Raw genomic sequence first — 24,473 nt, forward strand, 5'->3', positions numbered from 1 at the left:
TGTTTCCATGGGGCTGGTTGTTGACAGGAGGGTGTGCTGTGTTGCAGGGTGAGCGAGGACACAGGGGCGTCCCTGGCCGACCGGGCGTACCAGGGAGAGATGGGGAATGTGGACTGGATGGTCAACCTGGGTCACTTGGACTTCCTGGACCTCAGGTGAGGGGTCAAAGGGCACGACTGGGTGGAAAGTGATTTAATGTACCTGTGCTCGAGCATCCAGATGACATCTGTTGAATAGAACAGCCTCTGGTTCACAATGATCTGTGTGTAGCCGGTGGCATATATTCTTATTACTTCCTTCACTTTCTTTCTATATCCCCCCCCCCCCCCCCCCCCAAATAATTCAGGGTCCACTGGGATACAGAGGAGAGCCAGGTTCCAAGGGAGAAAACGGGGATGAGGTACAAAATCCAACTTTTAAAAGTTGTTAAAAAACCGCAAAAACATGCAGTGATCCTGGTCTCTATACTGCCTCTCCCTGGCCAGCCAGGGGAAAGGAAATGGTTGGAATAACTTGTTCCTTCCACGTGCTACAGTACGTCCAAAGGGGAAACTCCCCCCGGTCAGGTGAAAAGCAGCAGCTTGGACTCCTCATGCATTGAAGGAAGCATGAGGTCCGTTGCTCTCCCCAGGTTGCCAGAGGGAGTGTAGCGCTCAGGATTACAATTAGACAATTATTGACACTGGGTGTTATTGTTATTAATTTCTTTATTATTATTTTTAAGAACACTGCAAAATGAAAGCGCGTTGATTCAAGGGTAGTTCTGATTGTGATGAGCCAAGTTGAAACCTTCAACCACACTAGAATAGGAAGAACTGTAGTATGCATATCATTAACCCATTGTGTGACCTGGCTGTGATAAGCGACGTGTGTGTGGCGTCTTCAAAACTTTGACCAGATGAAGAGCCTTGGCTCGAAACGTCGTCAATAAATATATCTTTTGGAGCATATGAGTGTGCGGGTTCCCTGCTCTTTCCCAACATAACAGTTGCGACAGATAAAGAAATCATAGTAATGGCTGTGGCGTATGATATGCTCTGGAACTTGTTGCTAGCACTTCAACAAGTCGAATCTCATGAGACTCAATCAGTCGGCATCAGTCACAATTTTTTCTCTGTAGTATTCCAAAATGGTTTCACCCCGTCGCAAATCATCGGTCTTGAGTAGGCTTTACAAACATTATGGGACGATTTCCACATTCAAAGATGAATTAAAACTCAGGTGGGGGTAGACTACACTCGTTAAGTATTTGTATTAGTTCTTTTGGGGAACATGACATGGGGACAAGGAGCTTGAGCCTGCAACCAATATTTTTTATTATAGGCCTGCAATTTTATTACCATTTTGATAACCAGCTATTCAAATGCTTGCCAGAGAGGATGTTTTGAACACAGCTGTACAGTACATCCAGAACAACATCAGCATGTGTCCCTTGCGCATGGATGGGTTCCAGTTTGAGAATTAACAGGACAACGGAAATGTATACATATATTTCTGAAAACATCATGATTTGAATAAATATAATCTCCTGTACTGTATATCGCATACATACACAAGGGGCTGTGTATTGCAAGCACTTGGAAGTTGTCTATGTATCAAAACATTTGGTGAATGGATGGATGAATTAATGAATGACTTTCATGTCTTGTCTTAAGACCCATCCCTTATGGGATTATAAGATAATTATAAATCATTAACTTTACACAAATATTGAAATAATAATTTGTAACACAAGACCAAATGTCATTGTACGGTATATTGTCTTTGTTTGCTTATCCCAAGTAATCAGTTTGCGTCACTTAATTTAACTCTGTGTACAAATGGAACCAAACCATTCAGTTACATTTGTACACTTTTTTTTTTGTTACAGTGAATGAACACTAAATATTTTACTTTGACCTGACTGCATAAATCCCATCATGTGTGGAATGGTTTTGAACCCGATTTCCTGCGCAAATGCTGACATGTTTACTATTGAACTAATAGAGCCTACCTGCTTGCTCAGGGGATAATTCTGTGTCTAGGTGAGACCTTTGACACAATTTAAATGTTTCAATAGAAAAGTAGGGAGATAAAACAAAATACTACCACCCCATTGTATAAGTTATATTATATACCCCATACAGATTGGACACAATTACATTTTATTCAATAGAAAGGTTACATAGTGCTGCTTTAACCACTGAGAGCTTGTGACTAAATGCCTAAATGGATCCATTGGAACACAGGTTATTTTTTCCATTCCCTGAAAAGTAACTGTTTTGGACAAGGTTTCCACTCAACAGCGGCAATATGAAATACTTGAAGGCAGGTTTTGATACCTTAAATAATTACTTTATCCTCTACTTATCAAGGGTCGTAATGGAGCCACGGGTCCAAGAGGAGATATCGGTGACATTGGCGAGAAGGTAATATTTAGATAAACACTTTGTATGGCCTGTAAGAGCTAAGTCAATGCTTGGATTCTTAGATGGTAGTATACTTGCATGTAATGACACATTTGCATGATATGACAAGTAAAAGACAGCAACCAACACAATAATGCAGCTTTGGCTTCATCCTGATATGATGTATTTAGACACCCGTCATATCAAGAAATATATGATATAACCACCAGTGATATAGCCTCGGAAAACCCAGAAGTATTTATTTCCAGGGGAGAAAAAAAAAGTCTGGGACCGAGTCCACTTCAATTCGGCATAGAGTAGCGCAAACATCGATCACTCTCTGCTGATTTCTGATCGTCTGCACCTTTGTTAAATTGACACACACACACACACACACACACACACACACACACACACACACTCCTCTCTCTATCTCTGTTGCTCTAATTAATTAGTCTAATGTTGCGCAGCTGCGTCTAGATTCTCCCGGCAGCGCCGGGAGCTGCCTATGCCGTAGAAAGCATAGGTGGACCCCAGGCTACCAGTGATATGACTCATTTAGATACACATCATATGAAGACATATGTACCTAAACCATGACAGTGTGCACAGTGTACCAGAATGGCAACGCCACATCATATCCAGCCCAGGCCATATCATGTACAGAATGTATGGTAAATTATTGTTATAAGAAAATTACACTATAAAGGCAGTTATATGTTCATCCAACTGGGAACTGGGGAGCATTCAGATGGATATACTGCCACCTAGTGGCTAAACCTCATACAGGAGAGCTAGTGTCCACTTAGATGTGAACATTCAGTTATAAACTACACAGTATGCTACAGTATTGCTTACATGCTAACCTTACTGTACATTACAATACATTACATGTATTACTTATTTGTACAAATTTGACTACACTTTAACCACATATTCTGCCTTCCTCAGAATGTCTTATACAGTAAAGCAAAAAAATGTTAATAAAAGAATCACAGCCATGTGAAGTGAGGGGCGCCCTTTACCATCATATATCATCTTATTCCGATCTGTTCCAATCATTCCAACCAGAATCTGTGATCTTCTTCAATGTTTTTGTTACACAATGTTTGTACACAAACACTCAAAATTGTCCATTCATCGTCAATGGCATTTAATGTTTGTGTTAGGACACACACACACACAACCAAAAGCTGGACATAGGAGGGGCTATTGCCCCTCAAAATAGCTGATCTGGGACACCTGCTGGCCTAGTGGTCCAGGCGCATGCCACATTATAGGCTCTTGCCTGACAGCGTGTCGCGTGTTCGAGTCCCGTTCATGACGACCTTTGCTGCATGTCTCTCCCCTTCTCTCTCTCTCCCTCTTTCCTGTCTGTCTTCACTGTAACTATCAATAAAGGCACAAAAGCAAAAAAGAAAATCTTTAAAAAAAAGCTGGTCTGCCTGCTCACAACGCATTGTAGTGTAACGCGTTGCCAGCATGTAGATTAGCAACAAAGTACAGATCATACTTAAGACATATGCATTGGGACTAATTCACTCAACTTACCTTACCAGTGTTTTCAACCTATATCCACAAGCACATACTCATGCACGCATTCACCCACACGGCATAAACAACAAAGCATATTATGTACTCGCCTGAATAATCACGCACTAACACTTTTATTCCTTTCAATTTAACAGTATTCATGCATTTTTCAGTTGGACTACCATTCGGGTTGTCGGAAGTTGGAAGTTGTCCGTTTATGCATTCTGAGTTATCTTGACAAGTCCTGTAACTAATTGCTGTATTTGCTGTTCACTGTACTGTACATTCTGCTCCAATGTGTGTTCTCGTCCATATTCAGGGTTCAATCGGTCTGTCAGGTCCAGCAGGCCTTTTGGGTCCACCAGTGAGTACCCTTTATTTAATTATGATAGCATGTATTTATTTTGTTTCTGTATGAGTAGGGTGGGAGCTAAATTAAACTTACACATTTAAGATTTGGAGCCAAGATGTCTGGAGGCAAATAATTTCCGTTATATCTTTGGTACTGTATGAATCAAGTTATGCATACACATAAATGGGCTCTATTCTTAACTTCTGACCTTGTCTGGTTATTAATAATTACTAGCTTACTAATATTTATACTATTTGTAATGTTTGATTAATATTATCAATTGAGTTGTGAAGCAGGTTAATGTTTTTGGAGGTGTTCTTTTTGTGTGGAGGTGTCGTGACTCGTGTGCTCTTTTTCAATCTGTAATGGAACTCCTGCATACAATAGTACAGAGTTAGATGTATACTGTAGCATTACAGCATAATATTTCTTTCTTCTCATTTCTACCGATTTGCCATGAAAACTTTGTAATTGGAACACATTTATGAAGGTAACTTAGCTTATATTCTGTTGTGATATAAGATATGGACTTACAGTTTTGAAATATTAAAGGACCACGTCACCAGTATCTTCATATAATAGGTCCTCACTAATAATCATGAAGAAATGGCACGATTTATTTCTACTCAGTCTGTGTCTCATAGGACGACTGTGGGCAGTTTAGAAACCGTCTTCCAGTGACATCATCATTAGGCAGATTTTTTTTAAACAAGATTTTTTTACAAGAATGTTTAGATTTTCGTTATCGTGAGAACGATGGCTTCCATTTTCGCATTGCAACTTTTCAGGAATAGAAAGCCTGCAGTTTTTATTAGCTTGTATTCTCCATCGATGATGTCACTGGAAGACGGTTTCTGAACTGCCCACAGCCCTCCTATGAGTCACAGACCGAGTAGAAAGAAATTGCACCATTTTTTCATGATTATTAGTGAGGACCCATTATATGAAGATAGGTTGAAAAGTGGTCCTTTAAGTATTTGCATCAACCTATTCTGGAACTGAACAAATCAGGCGTTTCTGGTATTTAGTGACAGCTGTGTTATCAGTAGTATAAATCATATTCTGGATCCTTCCTCCAGGGACCTCCAGGTATCCGAGGTGGTTACGGGACAGATGGACCCCCAGGGCCTGATGTGAGTTTCCTATTTCCTTGCACTAAATCTTGCTCATTGTCTGTCATTATGTCCAAAACTGTTACTTTCCAAAAATAACAAAAATACCATGTCATCTACAAGCTCAAAATAACGTTGCTTCGAACTTGCAGAACTGCTGATTTTGATGCTTTTGGGTGGCACTGTAGAATGATCACGATTCACGTTAAGTTATGTAAGAGATTTTTCTGCCCGACGGCAACGCCACAAAAATATCTCTGGCTCTTCTTGTTATCCTTTGTTACATTTAAGTCATTCAGGCATAGTTTGACCTTGAGTTCCTTACTATAGTTTATACAGTACGTAGTCTTTCATAAGGGTGAACATAAATCTGTTGGTCTTAACCGCTATAACCGCAAACAAGTAAATCATTTTGAAAAGCTACTGTACATAATTTCTTTTCGTCTTTATTCCCAAAAAGGCAGAAAGTGTTTATGGCACTCGATAACAGCATCGTCACCAACTAAATGTAACAGCCTGCGGGTTGATTCTAATGCAGTGGTTCTCAAAGTGAGGTCCAGGCTGAACTCTATGGGGTTCCATGAGGGGTTTCCAAACCCTTTTACACTTAACTCGGAGTACAAATGGATCCGTATTTGGACCCATAAGGGTCCATTTGGTTCAGTTCTCAGAGTTATAGTTAGTATTTGAATTAAAAAAATATCTAAGTTTTTTTTTGTAATGCTACTCATTGTCTCATTGTGTGCTTGATGTTCCACCATTCAGGGGGAGAGTGGACTGGATGGCGTGCCTGGGTTGCCAGGCCCTGTTGTAAGTACAGCAGATACACAGACCACCAGGGTGCAAAATGTTTATGACGCTCTTTACCAATTGTGTGTGTGTGTGTGTGTGTGTGTGTGTGTGTGTGTGTGTGTGTGTGTGTGTGTGTGTGTGTGTGTGTGTGTGTGTGTGCGTGTGCGTGTGCTGTATGGCCCAGGGTGCACCAGGGTTGACGGGATCAGTTGGCGTTCAGGGAGATAACGGCTCACAGGTGAGATTGCACCAAACATTTTCACCCGTCTCACCAAGTCACCTGACCATGTAAAATTAGAGTGAGAGAAAATCTAGACTCTCAAGTATGTCTCCAGCTCAACTGGAGTCTGAGTGAGGACAATCTCCTAGCTTTTGCTGTTAGAAATGGGTGGAAACAATTAGAGTTTATATATAAAAAAATAAGCAATCCAAAGTTCAGGGCGGCCCTTCATTTTGGGTCTGTTTATTTATGTATTTATATATAAAGTAGCAGGTGTAGGTGACTGTAGCCTGGAAAGGTGGAGGCATGCACTAGACTAGAGAGAGAAGGGATGAAAATCCCTAAACGAGGGAGTGCCTAAACGAGAGAGAGGGCAGTGGAACAGGGAGGATGCAAGGAGTAGAGGTGGCAAAGTCAAAGGTGAAGGAGTTTAAATACCTGGGGTCAACTATCATGCAGTGCAAGCAGTGTGTAACAAATGGAGGAAAGTGTCAGGGATTATCTGTGACAGAATTGTACCAGCAAGAGTGAGAGGGAAGATGTACAGGACAGGACAGCAGTGAGACCAGCCGCGCTGTGAGGCTTGGAAATGGCGCTGGCACCGGCAATCGACGTTGCGATTCTCATTAGGAGTGACAAGCAGGGATAAGATCAGAAAGGACTACATTAAAGCAAGATAATTGCTTCTCTTGGCGATGTTGTGTGTGTGGTTTGGGGCGGGCATGTGAAAATGAGAGCTGAGCGGTACATTGAGAGAAGGATGCTGAACATGGAACTGCCAGGTAAGAGGTGAAGTGGAAGGCCAGAGTGACATACAGGTGGCAGGAGTCACAGAGGAAGACAGAGGAAAATATTTCACTTTTTTACAAATTGTTGTAAATTACATTTTATACTGGAAGTCAACAAAGGTCTGGTTGAGCTGAAACTTTGCCCACATATGGAGATTAACATCAAAGTACATACGTGTTTAGATGACTGACGTCATAGACACATGATGTCTGAAGGCATGCTGTTCTCCTGTATCAAAATCCTCCTTGGAAGAAGTGACAGTATCTTGAACTAAAGACGATGTAAATGGTCTAAACGTTTCTTTTATCTTCCAGGGCGATATGGGGCCTGTTGGTGTAGTGGGACCTAAAGGCCCCCAGGTATGGTTTCTTTTGCTGCATTGAACAATTTATAAGAATCTCCATATACATTATGTGTGTTTTTAGAATACATATTTGCCCATTTCTGTCTCCAGGGGCCTCCAGGTTTAGATGGGGAGATTGGGGCTCCAGGACTCCGTGGACTCCAGGTATGTCCCTCCCTTTGCTATGTACAGTATAAACATTAAACGATCACAAGAAGGTTCTGGCTTTTACTCGCAAAGTCACAATCAATCAATGTACCATGCCTATGTACATTCCACTTTAAACCTCTAATCCAGTGGTGTCCAAAGTCCGGTCCACGGGTCAATTGTAGCCCGGACAACAAGCTTTAAACTGAGTAGACCTTCCATTCCAGAGATAATGGCCAAGACATCTTGAAAACGGCCATTAGTGGCCAGATTATCGTTTAGTTTTTTGGGCAGGATTTGAAAACTCCTTGCACATCTACAGTATACTGTACAGTATACATTTGAGCCGGTAACAAGTTGTTTGCGCACACTTCGGCCGCAGTTAAGTTCGGCAAGTCATAGACCGTGACCGACACAACCCTTGCATTTTCAACCCAGCTCCGTGGTTTCCGTGATGCGATGGCCCAGAATATACACGGACAGCGGACACACGTCATTCACAGACAAACAACAACAAAGAACAACAACACAACCTGGCCAGCACGGAACACGTGGCGTTAGACCGAGACCCGCTGCAGGCGGGTCGAGCTTCTAGTCTGATTACAATTGGTAATGTTAAATAAGGCTGAGTTATTTGTGTTGTGTTTGATATTGACAAAATGTCATTGTTGAAATGCAATGCAATTGTATGTGACTTTAATAATGTTCAAAATGTACATTCGCATAGGAGATGTAATCGGCCCTTGGGTGTTTTCATATTTTCTAATTCCATTTAACCCATTCTGACCTGAGATCAGATTCATACGAGGTTTCCACTGGAAACACACTGGTCTGATGAACCCATTCTGACCTGAGATCAGATTAAAAAAATGTCAGTCGCTCTTCGATTTTTCAAAAATAGCAGACCTACAAGCTCGTAGCGCGCCACTCGGTGGCGCGCTATGAGCTTGTAGATCTGCTATTTTTAAATAGCTAAAGCATAACGTGATGCTAACACCAAAACGGGTTCCCGTTCAGAATGGGTTAAAAAGGTTTTGACACCCCTGCTGTAATCAGTATTTATGTATAGTACAGCATTAATAATGTGTGTGCCAAAAACAAATATATCGATTTAAGAATCACCAGCGCCAAGGGTGACATGATTACCGTGTCACCCCTGGCATTCTTAACCTGAGTGTATAAACACACAGAAGCTCTTTCAATGATTCTATGATAGCTACAGTCCCAATTATCCATGACCGTTCTCTGAGATGTGTAACAAAGAAAGAAAAGAAAGGTTGCTACCTGGCTGTTAAATGGTTGTGAGAGTTTTGCAGAGACTATGGAGGGTTGAGATTCTGTCGCAGTGCTATCGTGTTCTCAGTAATTGACCTTGGGTTAAAGGTTGACTGTGATGCGGTCGTATTTTCACAGGGACGTCCTGGAATGGTTGGTGCCACCGGTCCGAAAGGAGAACCCGTAAGTCTGCTGTCCTCGTAAAACCACAATGGGTCTCCAGACTAATGCAGTGCTTCCCCACCTGGGGCTGATGAAACATAGCCAAAATATAGATGTACAAGTTCAGAGCGGGTCACGATGCTATACATTGTGTGAACTATTGTGTGTGTGTGTGTGTGTGTGTGTGTGTGTGAGTGAGCGAGCAAGCTTTTGTTAGATGTAAGGGGAGGGGCTCCAAGGATAAAGGTTGAGTACTGTACATCTCATCATTTGCACCGCACGCCTTTTGAGTAAAAGGGAGACAGCATTCCTGAGGTTCCTGGACCTTTTGACACCGTGATTAGTTCTAAAGATGAGGTCAATCTGCAAGGTCACGAGTCCAGCTGTAACCTTGTATTACTCAGATCCAAAGGCAGGTTGTCATAGTGTGAGTGACGATCCCAGAGTAGATCATTCTGTCTCTCTTAATTGCTTTATGCTTCCTCTGGCCCTTTTCTCCAATCAGGGACCTACTGGGCCTATGGGTGGTCGAGGGGAGCCCGGGTTTGAGGGGCCAATGGTGAGTTGTAGCATTGTCTCCAGGGTGTCTGTATGAATGAATTATCCCGGCCTAAACACATTTTATTGATTTTTACAAATACGTTGTTTGGTGCTTAGACAGTCTGTAGATGGGTGAATAACTATTACACTAAACAATAAAGGTCCCTGCGCACAGAGTGCGTTTTTCCGAAAAGACGTGCCCAGTGTGCAACCACCTTAACACTGTTTTTCTTGACTATAATTATGCTGCTACTCCTATTCCTATTAAAGGATAATTCCATACTAGAAGGCTTTCTTACCTTTATTTGTAGTCCCCACCAAAGAGATCCAGGTGTTATTTTGTGCAAGCTATTTCCCCTACCATAAGCCCTCAATTAATTGCATTGAATTGAATGGGGCTATGGGGTGTTGTGCTAATTCGCTTATTTCCATCGCTCAAAAATCAAGCGGCACACTTTACTACTTATTTCGATGGAAATAAGCGAATTAGCACAAAAACCCAACCCCCATTGAGGGCTTATGGTAGGTAACCTCGCCTCACCAGGCTTTCCACCGCCTCGGAAGAAAGCCTGGTCTCTGTTTCAAAAGTCCGTATGATCCGGGCTGGGGCCGGATGATGTGGTTACGTCATGTTGTAGTCGCCAGACAGGATGAACAGGCGGCGACAACTGCCTTTTCCCTCTCAATAAAAGCTCTCGCTTACGCAACAAAGCAACAAACAGCTTCCTGTTTGTTGTAGGCAAACCATTGCCTACAACATGACGTAAGCATATCATCCGGCTCCAGCCCGGATCATATACCGAAATGAAATGGTGCCCATATGGCTATATGGTAGGGGAAATAGCCAATAATGCACTTTTGCACAAAATAACACCTGGACCTCTTTGTTGGGGACATAATGACACAAATAAAGGTAAGAAAGCTTACTAGTATGGAATTCTCCTTTAATACTATTCCTGCTATGAAGGAAGCCAAACAAAAATAACTTGTACTCTTTTACAATAATTACCTGCTGTGCGCATCATTTAACAATAAAGAACAACCTTGAACCTTAATGATCAATGAAGTGTATTTTACACCATTGGTCCTCAAAGTGGGGTATGGGGACCCCCAAGGGATATTCAACAATATCAGATATACACACTCCTGAGCTTGTAGATCTGCTATTTGGGAAAAAGTGTGAAGAATTGTGCAGATCTTTGAATATATATACACTGCGAACATTTTAGAGAGAGAGCGAGTGCATTTTCCAGCATCGACGTCTCCGCCAACTGCCAATAACAGCCGTGGCAGTGTCATTAGACTGACATAACCTCACAGGGAAGCCACGGGTGATTTTTAACCAGCAACGCATGTCGAGAGACACGGGTGAGTTTTAACCAGCCACACGTGTCTTACTGGCAGCCCATGTCGGGAGCCACGGTACACTGCCGTGGTATTAGATTTTTTTTTCTGCAATGTCCCGCCCCATATTTGCATACGGCCGTGAAGTCCTCCCACTACTGAGAGGGGCCATACTTAATCTGCCTGGGGCAATATGCGTTGAAAAGGCTGAAGGCTGGCTACGTGAGGCTAGCTGTTAATCAGAAGTTGCTGCATCTGGACTGGCGGCCGCCTGGCGGCATGATCGCCGCTGAGAATGCACTCGCTCCTAACATTTTACCTCAGATCTTCGCTTCTGGAGGTCCCTGGCACAAAGCATTTTCAGATGGTGGTCCACGGCCAAAATACATATCATTTTGGGGTCCTTGGCATGAAACTCTTTTAATCATCATCGTTCCTTTGTTGAAATATGTTCTGTCCTGTTTGTCATTCATTTCAGGGTGTGCTGGGGAGGAGGGGCCCAGCAGGTTTTCCTGGTGTAAATGTAAGTAAATATGGGTGGTATAATGACTAGTAATGACTAATAACAATGATTAATAAATATTTAAAATGAATGTATTTATATTAATCATTCACAGATATTTTAAAACTATGTCCTTTGTGGTTTGCACAGGGTAATCGAGGACCAGATGGAGACAAAGGAGATCCTGGAATTAAAGGCGACAGAGTAGGTCCCCGCTACATTCTGTTCAAACACTAACATCACAGTATGTCCTCCTTCGGGCTGGGTAATTAATAGAAAACATTATGTTAAAATATGTTAATCAAATAGTCAAGAAGCACTTTTTTTTTTTAACATATTTTATTTCTTGCATATCAACGAATCAACATTAGTCCGATTAACCGATTAACTCTGTATTAAATTATTTAGTACGCTACAATGGTATCATACAAAATAGCGCAAATACAGTAGCCGATCTACAATCTCACAGCGTGCTCAACGTGCTGGGATGTGACACGTGAGCTTTTACTTCAGCTGTGATCTTTATTGTCTGTGTTGTTACTGTTTCTTCCAGTGACATTATGGCAGCATTAGAAATCGTAATAAAAGACAAACTATAGTCAACAACAAAAAGAAAACTTCACTATACAACTCCAGCAGTACGCCAATGTTCACATCTTTATCATGTCTAAGACAAAAAAAGCTCATGCTCTTTATTGTGTGTGCGGGCAATTGCTCTCACCACAGCTGCATTTATTACATGGAGTGGAAGAAAATCTGAAAATCATCTGTATAATTATGCTTGCACGCCTGGCGGGTTTCTAGTGTAACTGTGCTCTTCCAGAGTCACGCCTGGCGGGTTTCTAGTGTAACTGTGCTCTTCCAGAGTTACACTGACCTTCCTTGGCAGCACCTTCACAGAGCTACCACTGACAGCATTAAGAATGAATGGGAAGAGTTTCTCTGTGAAAGAGTGTGTGAAGGTGTGTAGGTGTGTGTTAGTATCAGGATCGGAAAAGGACAGCTTTCCTCTCTTCCAGTCCAGTTGGACTCTGATCCTCCAGGGTTTCTGCTTCACTGAGAGAACAGCGGTTGGCCCTGAACTGCAGTATGCTTTGTATACATTATTACATAACATGATTCTCCAGCATTTACCCACATGTGTATCTCCATTCTTCCTCCGGTAAGACTCGGCTAACAGCCCTAATGTCCAGTATCCATTTTCTCCAACTGCAATATCCCAGCTGTGAGTCCCAGAGTTGAAGCCCTCAGAACCAAGGACATGGTACAAGCAGTCAAACCTCTCTGGGTTGTCGGGAAGCTCCTGTCTCTCTCCATGTCTCGCACTGGTCAGATCATCAGACAGGCTGTATAATGGATGGGCAGAGTTGGGGTCCAGAATCACAGGAGTGTAGGAGACAATGTCCCTCATCTTGTCCCAGACTTTGAAGGCCAGGTTGCCCAGGTGTTTGGCCACATCAATCAGTGCTCCAGGGTTCAGCTGTGGTTCCTGCAGTGTGAGCTTGACTCTTTCCACTGTGGTCTTGTAGTTTTGCAGGAACGAGACGTGTTCAGCTCTCAGATCCTCCTCTATGGTCTTGACTGTATTTGAAAGGGTTGATATCTCTCTGTTCAGACCCTCAATCTTCTCCTTCATCATGTGACTCTTCTGCTCCTCTTCCTTCCTCAGTGCAGTGATTCTAGCCTTCTCTTCCTCCTGTAGAAACTGATGAAGCTTCTTAAACTGTTCATTAATCAGCCGCTCTGTGTTCCGGGCCTGGACCTTTATGTGTGCTGCTGTTTGGTCACATTTAGTTTTAACTTCATTAAACACTTTCAGTTTCGCCAGTAAGGGCTTCAGTGATTTCTGGATTTCTTCCTTGTGATTCAGGGCAGCTTCATCGATGGGTCTGAAACTGTGGTTGATGTGTGTTTCTGAATGAAGACACACAACACACACTGGCTGATGATCTTCCAGGCAGAAGAGTTTGAATTTCTCAGCGTGCAGGCTGCAGAGAACCTCTGCTTCATTGATGGGTCTGAAACTGTGGTTCTTGTGTTTGTCTGAATGAACACACACAACACACACAAGCTGTTGATCTTCCAGGCAGAAGAGTTTACATTTCTCAGCATGCAGGCTGCAGAGAACCTCAGACCCTGTTGAAACTCTCTGACGTTTCTCCTGTAAGAATGTCTCACACAGGTTCTTCAGCGCCAGGTTACAGGGTGGATCATTCATTGAAGACCTTTTGTTACAAGTTGGACATTGCCTTGTTGATCTCTGACTCGGTCTCCACCATTCCTGCAGACAGGCTTTACAGAAGCTGTGGCTACATGGCAGGATAACAGGATCTTTAAATGTTTCATGACACACAGGACAGGAAAAATCTTCTTCTGAAAAAGACTTTGAAGCCATTTTAGTCTCAGTGAATACAACAAGACTGCTCAGGACAGGAATCAGCCCTGAAGTTGACTTGAATCCTGGTTCTTGTTCAAGGTGACACCAGCAGGTTCAAGTTTTCTGCGTCAGTATTGTCCTGTAGCTGTGGAAAAACACAGATGAAGAAATTATTGCCGGTGAGAATGTAGACTTTCCTGATATCCCAAATGAATCGCAAGCAGAGTTAACCAGAAAGGGCTGAAGAGATAGTCACTCTGTTTATCTACAGTAATATCGGGGTTCATACAGTACTTATTTTAGACTAGTCATTGGTTAGACAAAAACGTCTACATTTCATTATGCTTTTAGCATGTGACATGTCTAAGTGTTTTTCGTGCAAAACTAATGCTGGAACGGATTCAGAAATCGGAATCATGAAAACCCCATAGTTTGACACGTCGCATGCTACTTAAGGCATAATGAAATGTAGAAAATGTTGCCTTATATAGGTTGGCAATGTTGGCAATATGGACTTGGCCGCTGTGGCAAAGGTCCCCGAAGGTCGCTGGCTCGGGCGCCCTAGCTAAATCATTAGAGCATGCCCTGGACTTGATCTGTGCAAAATTATGAGCTTTTAGACGAATTCGCGCGAAATATCCCTTTGCTCCTCAACTATCCCATGAAAGCGTCATGGCGTGTACCATGATGTCAGCAGTTTCTCTTCCTTCTGTAAGCTTCCTTGGCTCACGCTAACCTCTTGGGCAACCAAATATATGAAGCAAATTTAACAGAAGACATTGAGTAGGCCAATTTGCATACAGTAAATACAGGTAATGCAATAATGAAAATGATGCTTCAGTTCATTCATGACATCCAATTTGGCAAGAGACCTTAATTTGACACACTAACAGTACATATAACATTTTATTGCTGCAGTATATTTCTGAAAATGGTACAGTACAACTGATAATGGACATATTTCCCCACACAGTTTTTTGCTATTATATTAAGAGCTAGAACATTTACATTTTCATTTAAATTGTCATTATGATAGATAGATGGATTGGTTGACCTGGACTCCTTTCCAGATTATGTTATAGGGTGTTCTGGACACCGGACATTACGTTACTGTAAGGGCCGATTCATACTCCTATTTTAGAGCCGAATAAAAGTCGTTTCGGCGCTGTAGAGCCTACAATTTGACGTCATTTGAGGTTCGGGGGGGCGGGTACCGTCCTAAAGTCGGCTCTTCGGTGCTACTGAAAATTTCTGACGAGCCGAAATCATTTCGGCACTACAGCGCCGAAATGGGAGTATGAATCGGCCCTTACTCTGCCTCATGTGTAATCTTACCGGTGTATCAGATTTGGATGAAATCAGATCAAAATGAAATGACATCATCCGTCGCCGTGGAAACGGCGTCTTCGGCGCAGATGTTCTAACGGCGACAGAACGCGTAGCTGTCCTCGCAAATGAAACTAGGGGCTACAGTACTAATATATACTATTCTCTGCCTATCGGGACGTAACTCGGACGGCGCTGAGTCGGGTCTGGTGGCCGTCGCAACGCTCGGCACGGCGACTCGCTCGGCGCGTCCGAGCGCGCCCATCCGTCATTGAGATTTCAAGTTGATCTGCTCTCACGTTAAACCGGCTCACCGGCAATCGCACTTTAGACACAACCTGGTTTGATGACTTTATTAATGTATGCACAGGTCTACACTTGCAACAGATGTGAGTTAATTTATATTTATATTTTCCAATTGTAGTGTTCCTATATATACATAGAAACAAAACTTGTCTGTGTTGACAATTTTTCACATGGACTGTTGGTCACAATTCAGTGCTCAAACACAAAACTTAAATTAAAGTGTCGAGAACCCTGCATCTCGTCATTCCTCTTGCTACTGTTTTGGTTATGAGAGGACGGAAATGAAACATAATCCAACTAAATTACCATCCGTGACAACGATGTATTTTTACCTCTATGCAATCATTATGTTGATCATTTTGTACAGAAAGAAGAGGTATATTTACCTAGCTACAGTATCTTGAATACCACAACACTTCGGCATGTGTAGAAAATGGAAGTCTACTTCTGTGAACCATTCTTGTTCACGGTATGTCAGACTTTTAGGATGGCAGCGCCATCTAGTGATTTTAGTGGGAACATTATTTTCCACTTCGCTACACTTAAGTTTTAGGTTTTTACCTGCTATTTTTGGCGCAGAACGGAATTCAAGCATATAAAAAGTACTAACAGTATGAAGACACACAATGGTATAAGGTTGAGTGGTAAATAGGCTACAGGATGTTTTCCCTTCAGGTCAAACTAAATGTTGGCTCACTGAATTTGAAAGACACAACATTAAACTGAACATTGAATTTCAATGTCAATATGTTGACATTAAAAATATATATAATTAATTGTAGCTGCACAAGCTACTTGACCCAAATCAGTAAATTAATCATAAACACTTACAGTATATAAGATATTTACTGAAACATTATATATATTTTTTTTACCTGAAAAGTATATTATGCTTATCTTAATATATAATGTGTTTAAGTTCAATGTTGTCCGCCCACCTATCCAGTAGGACATTTTTTATCTAAAAATACTGCATACGTTTTACTTGCATTTGAAATGTATAGCTACTTCACAGGCAGGGTCCCTCTAAAATAAATAATCATAATAATCCTGCAAAATAAATCGTTCAATTTCCTTGGCAATCGCTTATGCTGCTCCACATAACCCATCACAGGAGGAAGCACACATATTTCTATTGGTGTTTTTAATTTTTAACAGATCAATTCAAACTCAATGTGTCTGTCTGTCTGTCTGTCTGTCTGTCTGTCTGTCTGTCTGTCTGTCTGTCTCTCTCTGTGTGTGTGTGTGTGTGTGTGTGTGTGTGTGTGTGTGTGTGTGTGTGTGTGTGTGTGTGTGTGTGTGTGTGTGTGTGTGTCTCTCTCTCTCTCTCTCATATATATATATATATTCCCAGGGTGTTCGGGGCGCCTCAGGTATCAGGGGTCCTCAGGGAGAGAGGGGCCCTACTGGTTCCTTTGGTTTCCCGGGGCCAAAGGGCCAGCCTGGAACCAAAGGTCTTGAGGTATAAACATAATATTACTACTGTGCCGAGTTATTATGTCATCCTTATGCCTATATAGCAGCCTTGATCTACTTTAAGGTCTTTTCAATTGCACTTTTGACTTTATTATACTAGATGAAAAGCATTGGTGGAGATGGGATATTTCATTCATTGCACTGCTCTATTGCAGTGGTTCTCAAATTGGGGACCGGGCCCAGGGGTCCTTGAGGGGGTACAAATGGAACCGGTCCATTTGGTTTACATGCTCTCTGAATTATGGGGATTTGTGAATCACATGACTGGGGGTTCCTTGAAATAGAATACGTTTGAGAACCACGGCTGTATTGTAGCTTATGTTCTTTTAACCAGATGAAGAAATGTGTCTGACAATGAGAAGAGGGAGACATGCTCGGTTGATTTTATTTGTATTTCTCCATTCAGGGAGAAAATGGTGAAACTGGCCCTCAGGGTAAACAAGGCAGCCAAGGGTTAAAGGTTAGTGATGATCATTTTGTATGAACACAGTTAGTTGGCCTCCTTTGCTAATCGAAGAACATCAAGGATAGCCTGTTTCAGATCGATTTTCGCCGTTTTCTTTGGTCTTGGGTGTGAAAATCGATTAAATATTGGTGATGTTAAATGACTCGGAGTGAAATGAAAGTAGGTGTATGGTGTTGGAAATTGGCACCCACTGGGAAATTAGTTTGTAGAAGTGCAATACACAAACCATTGCAATCCAATACACCTAATGCATCACATTCACATGAACACAATAATGCAGAAGACCACATAACACGCATCATCGTGACAGTGATGTACATCCACATCTGCACATGCAACGTGTGATGTGACATCACATGTTGCATGTACAGGTAGGTACTGTAGGTAGTTCTTCAGAGTAATTGACAGAATGAGGTTTTGAACCGGTTTCGCCAACGGCTTTTGGTCTTTTTAACCATTTATTTAAAAAGCTTTAGTCTTAGTGAGTGTGAGTTTCAACTGTACTTGGACTGCTTTTTTCCCCATCTACACCAAATCTCTTTGTCAAAAATAGCCAATCTACAAGCTCGAAACACGCATGGGCTCATTTTGAGCTTGTACGTCGGCTATTTTTGCCGGATGTGCCCCCCGGAATGGGCATGCTGCGGTGCAAGTGCTTAAGTTTGTTCCCGGTCAGCACCTCATCACAGTCATTTGTGTGCGTTAATCTTCCTGCTATAGACAAATCCATGGAGGGGTGCCCTGGGCTGTCACGTACGATTTTAACAGCCTATCAGCCAATGCGAATGTGTATTTTCCATGGCCGTAGTAGCCTACAGTATGTATATTGAGGTATTGAACATTGGTTGTCGATACTCGACTGCTGTCACTAACATGTGAACATCTTTGAAGGGGAACAGAGGTCCAGACGGACGTAATGGAAAACCAGGACTGAGGGGGAACAAGGTAGGTCTTATACACTCATGCTCTGTGTGGTTTACTGTACATGCATGTATATGCATTCACAGATAAAAAGTGACACTTTCAGGTGGTACACTTTGCACTATGCTTAGTGCATTGCTTCTCAAAGTGGGGTCTGGGTCTGGCATTAATTATCTGCATTTTAATGTGATTATTACCAACAATACATATTTTTAGAGTTGCGTTGCTCATCTGTACCTTCTTGCATTTTAGTAGTCACATTTATTGCATTGTATAGCTTTTTTGCCCATAATTTAATGCACATTTAATCTTTACATAATCTTTTATAAATCTACTACAGTGGTATACCAGTAAGACGCGGGAAGCGAACGCAGCTCGTACATATTTGGGTTTTTTTAAGATTTATTTTTAAGTTATTTTTTTAAGTTAAGTTATTTTTAAGTTAAGTTAGCCATAACCATATAAGGAGTCCCCAAAGCAGCTATACGTCCAAATATGGAGTGTGTTGCATCAATCACAAACAAATCACTCAGCTCCATATATGGGCACAAAGGGGGGACACACGGACACACAGACAGACAGACAGACAGACAGACAGACAGACATGATCTGCTAGGTCTCATAGTAAGTGCTCACTGAATTCGCAATAAATCCATAGTATATAAATCATTACTTTTCTGGAAGTGGGACACATTTACTGTGTTCCAATGGATCCAATGTAGTCATTATTTAGTCACAAGCTTGTGTTACCTTTTCAACAATGTGTCCTTGCTTCAAGAGACTACCCCAAACACAGGAGCATTTTCTGTTTTGCTTTCTTCCTCCAGGGCCGACCTGGGACGAGGGGACACGTTGGCCAGCCCGGTCCATCGGTATGCATCCATCTACTGTTCGACTGCTGTCCAAAATGCCATAGAGAAACAATGTCATTTAGACTAAAAACATTTATTTGCAATATTTCAGCCCATTTTCTTTCTATCCGTGTCTATCTGCGTGTGTTCTTAACAGGGCTTGCCAGGACCCCATGGGACAGAAGGACCAGAAGGAAAGCCTGGTACACAGGTTCCCATTCTATATCATATTTCAATACCATGACCACACAACTCTAAATACTTCTGTGTCTGAGTGCACTCTCCTTCATGATACATTCTATACCAGTGACTCCTTTACAATGTTGTGTAGTACTGACCAGTAATATATGTATTGTTTAGCATTTAGTGCTTGTCTTTTTTTGTTTGTTTGTAATTTTATTTTGAGTATAATTTAGCAGTATTTACAAAACTTTGCAATGGACTTGCATATAACTTGCATGATACTAATTAATACAACAATGATAATTGCAGGATAAGCACATAATGTAACATGTTTCCAATGATTAGGAGCTCTGATATGTACATCAAGAACAATCAATATTGCCAGAGGTTTTCACTGGATAACACTGACACCTTTTCAAGACCGTTTATTTATATCCTTGAGCGACTTGTACTGTAAGACTTTCCTTCGGAGCACTATACTGTATATAACAAGTACTCTGGGTTAATGCCATCTTTCCATTTCAGGGCCCGTCTGGTGCAGTCGGCAGTGCTGGCACTAAAGGACATGCGGTGAGATGACATGAGAAAAGACAAGGCCATTATTATCCCAGAGGGGTTGCCTCTCTGAGGGGTATGCCCCTGACATGGGGCATTTATGGGCATAAACGTAGGCAATGATATGCAGACTAGGGTGGATGACTGAGTGCAGCAGTTGACAGATCACTGCATCCTTTCACGTTCTCGGCTTGGTCTGTACTATCAAAGCCATTAGGCACACAGTTCTTAAAGATTAGGGAAAATGAGAAAGAAAGGGTAGAGGTGTGTTGACATGGCCTGTGTTAGAAATGACACAACCACACATGCAGGTCCCAATTGAGAAGCAGAACACATGCAGAACAAAAGCACTGCAATGACCTAAATGTGCAGTATCATTGATAATCTCAATCTATAGTAGCTGCTCTAATTAAATCCTAAAGAGCTGATTAAATGGTAGATTAAATAACTCTTCACTTCAGAAATTGATTCGTCACTCAATTAAAGACGTATTTTGTTCACAGCTTTATTAATTACCAGAGATACCAGAAATAAATTAAATTGTTTGCACTGCATTTTAATTTTAATGATTATTTTCAAGCGCAATAGATTTTATTCCTTTCAATCTAACTCCTCTCTTCTTATTTATCTGTCATCCCTCCCTTCCAAATTCTACATAAAATATCATATTAATTAAACGTACTGGAAATAGCTTGATTGATTGAATAGTTTCTTTAAAACCCATTCTGGGCGGGAACCCCTTTTGGTGTTAGCATTATGTTTTGCTTTAGCTATTGAAAAATAGCAGATCTACAAGCTCATAGCACGCCACCAAGTGGCGCGCTACGAGCTTCTGCTATTTTTGAAAAATCGAACATAGCTTTTTCAGAAAACTGTCAGGATGTAGAAGACATTTTTAGAATCTCATCTCAGGTCAAAATGGGTTAACATAAATGTAAAAACGGCAAAAGAGTACAGTCTTAGTCCTTGCAGTCTTGTTTCCATTTAGACCCCATGCAATCTATTCATAGACAATGAATATTTACCCCAGAAAAGGAACACTATAGTATATAATCTCATACTTTATTTGTTCTGCTTTTGCAGGGTTTTTCAGGGATTGCTGGGGAGAGAGGTCCAGATGGTGTCCCAGGTTCTCCGGTAAGGTTACATTTGAGCAGTACCGTCTTATCCATTAAAAGCAGCTTCTTCTCAAAAGAGTACAGTATGTGCACACCTAGGGGTAGGTATACTATAGAGGTACAGTACTATATGGGGTGAGAGCAAATGGAACTTTGACATACATTGTGTGAATTTGTGTCAAGCTGCTGATCTCTAGATTGTACGGGGAAAAATATTTGCAAATTATTTGACCATCAAAACTGTTATGACAATAGTTCTAAAATTCTAAACTTGGCACTAATTGGAACTCTTTCAGTAGAAAGGAATGTTGCTTCCAAAGGTGGTTTATCATTGATTCATAGCATAATATGATAGCAAAGGGTTTCTCCATTTCTATTTCCTTTCTTTCTTTTACTTGTCTTCTTCTTTTTAGGTTAATTGGATTCAGGGAAAGAGGGTACATAACATAACCTTGAACTATGCAATATTAATATACTATATATTATCTGTTTTCTATTATCTATTTTAAGGCTTTAAGACCATTTCAAACAACCCAGAGTAGTTGTGTTCTCTGTGAAATGAAGGGGCCGGGCATGCTTGGATTGTTAAATGTGATGTGAGCTCAAGGTTTGTTGTTATTAGTGATATAAATTCAGGGTGATCTGGATGACATTGAACAGCTGTGCTATAAATGGAGATGATCAGCCACCGGTTATGGAGGACTGCACGGCCATAGTTTGTTTATTGCATAACCAAAAGATTTTGCGTTTATTACGTCACGCAGACACACCAAACAGACCACGGGGAAATGGTTAAATACTAGCATTCCATCCGTGCAGAAGTGCCTCACGGCAACAACTTCGTCAGCTATGCTTGTGGCTCAGTAGGTAGAGTGGCAGCTTGGGAAACAGAAGTTTCCAGCTTCGATCCCTGGCTCCCCCTGAGTTAGCGTTGCTGTTGAAGTGTCCTTGAGCTGTGTCTGTGTGTGTGTGTGTGTGTGTAGTAGTCTGAAAACCCACCTCTTCAGACTCCACCATGGCCCGTAGCACTTGCCCTAGCCTAGCCTTGTGTGTGTGTGTGTGTGTGTGTGTGTGTGTGCGCGCGTGTGCGCACACACGCGCTGCACATTGTAAAGTGCTTTGGATAAAGGCGCTATATAATGCACCATTTACTGTATATCCTCTGGAAGATAATATCTTCCCAATAAATAGACATGTAGGCTACACTAAGTTGCACTGGTTGGTCAGCTGCCGTATTATGCCTATAGGGAAGATAATGGTTTTAAGTTGAGCAGAATGGTCTGCCATATTATCCATAACATAAGAATATAAGACCCTCTTGGCCTTTGAATCACTCCATCGCCAAGGGCAAATTAAGTGCATGTTAGAAGTTAAGTGTGAGTGACTGGTTTGTCTTTGATAGGGACCTCCAGGAAAGACAGGACATCAAGGCATCCCGGGTCCGCCAGGAGAGAAAGTAAGTCAAAGTACCGGTATACATAATGTAGTACGGTCGGGTACACATGCACATAATGCATACAAATACACATTACATTTAGATATGCACATACAGTACATACATACACACCAGAAGAAGACATAAACTTATTGCTCACATACACGCAGGCACGCACACACATTATTCACGGAAGAAGTTGTGTTACATTTATGTGCAGTTATTACATGCCAGAGTACAAGAACGATACATGTTGCGTGTAATGCATTTTCACATTGTGTGTGCATGTGTATTTTCTCCCTTTGTGTGTGTCCTCCAGGGATTTACAGGAAAGCCAGGCATGGAAGGACCACAGGGCCCAGTAGGCATGTATGTAAGTGATGCTCCGGCAGCACCTGTAATACAGGAACTATTTCCGTAGCACAGTGATGCTCCTATAGCACGCGTAGTACAGGAACTATTACCATATTATCAGAATATGCTCTGTACTACGGGTTCTGCTGGAGCCTAATTTTAATATAGTGATGCTCCAGCAGAACCTGTAGTACAGAGCAGAGGGAACTATTACCATAATAACACACTATGCTCTAACGCAGTGCTTCCCAAACAGGGAGTTCGGGACCCAGGGGTGTCCCCAGGTGAATACAGGGTATGGGTCAGTGCACTTATGAGCTTTGACTTCAAGTTTCAGCCAATACTGACCGCATTACACGGAGCCCGCCAGAAACGAGGTACACGGAGGGTTAAATTAGTACCCTAGCCCGCCAAATACGAGATTCTCGGGTTCCAGGGCTTGTATTCTTTAATCCATGTTTTAATCCGATCGTATCGTTAGCCACCGAAAGCTAACACATCAACATCAAGGAAGACAGTGGCCGCGGCCATTTTGAAAATGCGTGTGCATCCACTTCTATTCTAAGCCCTGCATTGGAAGCCCTGTATCTCAGAAACGACATTGAGGGGCCGTTTCTGGCCCAGACAAGCGATAAAACCTTGGCAATACGCTATCGAGGGATTAATTAATGCTGGCGGAAATTGGGTTAATCTAATATACCACTGTTAAATGTATTAAGTTGCATTAAGTGAAGATGGAATATCAAACTGGGTCGTTTTCCCTTCACACGTTAGCATAATGTAGCTCTTGGAGTTATATTTCGTATTTAAATATTGCCCTGATTTTATCTGGTTCTATAATGTCAACAGTTTCCACGCATTGCAAATCGATACACTCAAGATTAAATTGGCCACAGTTTAATTATTTTCTCATTACATGTAAACAGCATGCATATCCATGGCTGTCCATAGCTGGGACAGTGGTTGACAGGGCGTGGCCAAACACACACCAGTGATTCTGCGTGCTCTTGGGGCCCATTGCTGTGCCGAGAACCCCTATATATTTTAGTCTGGGACCGGAAAGTGCAAAGTTACTGTGTGGCCACAGGGAGGCACTGCTGCATTTTTGCTGTGTAAACACTAAACAGTGATTGATTGATTGATTGAAATCTGTATAATTGTATTAACAGTTTGTAGAATGGGTACAGTTGGAAGTACATGGTCAGTACAAAAACTGCTATGAAGATAAAACCAGAAAAAGCACTAAGACTTGTTTACATAAGGGTCCTCCACTTTTTTATTCATCAGAACATTTAAAGATGTACAGAATCTTCTATGCAAAAAAAAGAGGAAATCATCATACAGTACACGGTTAGAAATAAGAGAAAACGTACATGTATATAAATGTACAAATGTACAAATATACTGTCTATACTGTACAAATGTACAGTATAGAAAAATAGGAAGTGGGGGCTTTTTTCCAGGGGCCAGTCTACTCACTGTTCCTCCTCTTTTCACCCCCTGCAAAGAGGGCTAGCCTGCGGCAGTAGATGAAATCACTAACTGCACTAACTACAATATACCTTCTGAGAAAATAAACTCTAGGGGCTGTATTTTGCGTGTCTTAA

The 24,473-nt window shown here is 41.7% G+C and overlaps 2 protein-coding genes across 4 annotated transcripts in view; one reads left to right on the forward strand and one right to left on the reverse strand.

The window, feature by feature from the left end:
• Positions 1 to 24,473, forward strand: part of LOC308309931 (uncharacterized protein) — a 157,073-nt gene that overhangs the window by 85,443 nt on the left and 47,157 nt on the right. For all 3 annotated transcript variants that reach the window (XM_080755912.1, XM_080755913.1, XM_080755914.1), the window contains 22 exons: positions 48 to 155; positions 347 to 400; positions 2,355 to 2,408; positions 4,240 to 4,284; positions 5,352 to 5,405; positions 6,150 to 6,194; positions 6,361 to 6,414; positions 7,500 to 7,544; positions 7,640 to 7,693; positions 9,089 to 9,133; positions 9,618 to 9,671; positions 11,475 to 11,519; positions 11,649 to 11,702; positions 16,862 to 16,969; positions 17,390 to 17,443; positions 18,341 to 18,394; positions 19,198 to 19,242; positions 19,379 to 19,432; positions 19,930 to 19,974; positions 21,043 to 21,096; positions 22,480 to 22,533; positions 22,832 to 22,885. In XM_080755912.1, coding sequence (XP_080612038.1) covers positions 48 to 155; positions 347 to 400; positions 2,355 to 2,408; positions 4,240 to 4,284; positions 5,352 to 5,405; positions 6,150 to 6,194; positions 6,361 to 6,414; positions 7,500 to 7,544; positions 7,640 to 7,693; positions 9,089 to 9,133; positions 9,618 to 9,671; positions 11,475 to 11,519; positions 11,649 to 11,702; positions 16,862 to 16,969; positions 17,390 to 17,443; positions 18,341 to 18,394; positions 19,198 to 19,242; positions 19,379 to 19,432; positions 19,930 to 19,974; positions 21,043 to 21,096; positions 22,480 to 22,533; positions 22,832 to 22,885 — 1,233 coding nt within the window. The remainder of the gene's footprint in view (positions 1 to 47; positions 156 to 346; positions 401 to 2,354; positions 2,409 to 4,239; positions 4,285 to 5,351; positions 5,406 to 6,149; positions 6,195 to 6,360; positions 6,415 to 7,499; positions 7,545 to 7,639; positions 7,694 to 9,088; positions 9,134 to 9,617; positions 9,672 to 11,474; positions 11,520 to 11,648; positions 11,703 to 16,861; positions 16,970 to 17,389; positions 17,444 to 18,340; positions 18,395 to 19,197; positions 19,243 to 19,378; positions 19,433 to 19,929; positions 19,975 to 21,042; positions 21,097 to 22,479; positions 22,534 to 22,831; positions 22,886 to 24,473) is intronic.
• Positions 12,274 to 13,893, reverse strand: LOC308310398 (E3 ubiquitin-protein ligase TRIM35-like; the record flags this gene model as incomplete). Its single annotated transcript, XM_080756743.1, has 1 exon — positions 12,274 to 13,893. One exon carries the CDS (start codon positions 13,891 to 13,893, stop codon positions 12,274 to 12,276), a length of 1,620 nt encoding a protein of 539 aa, XP_080612869.1.

This window comes from Protomyctophum bolini (genome assembly GCF_963924005.1).
Source record: "Protomyctophum bolini genome assembly, chromosome: 22".
NCBI classification, from domain to species: domain Eukaryota; kingdom Metazoa; phylum Chordata; class Actinopteri; order Myctophiformes; family Myctophidae; genus Protomyctophum; species Protomyctophum bolini.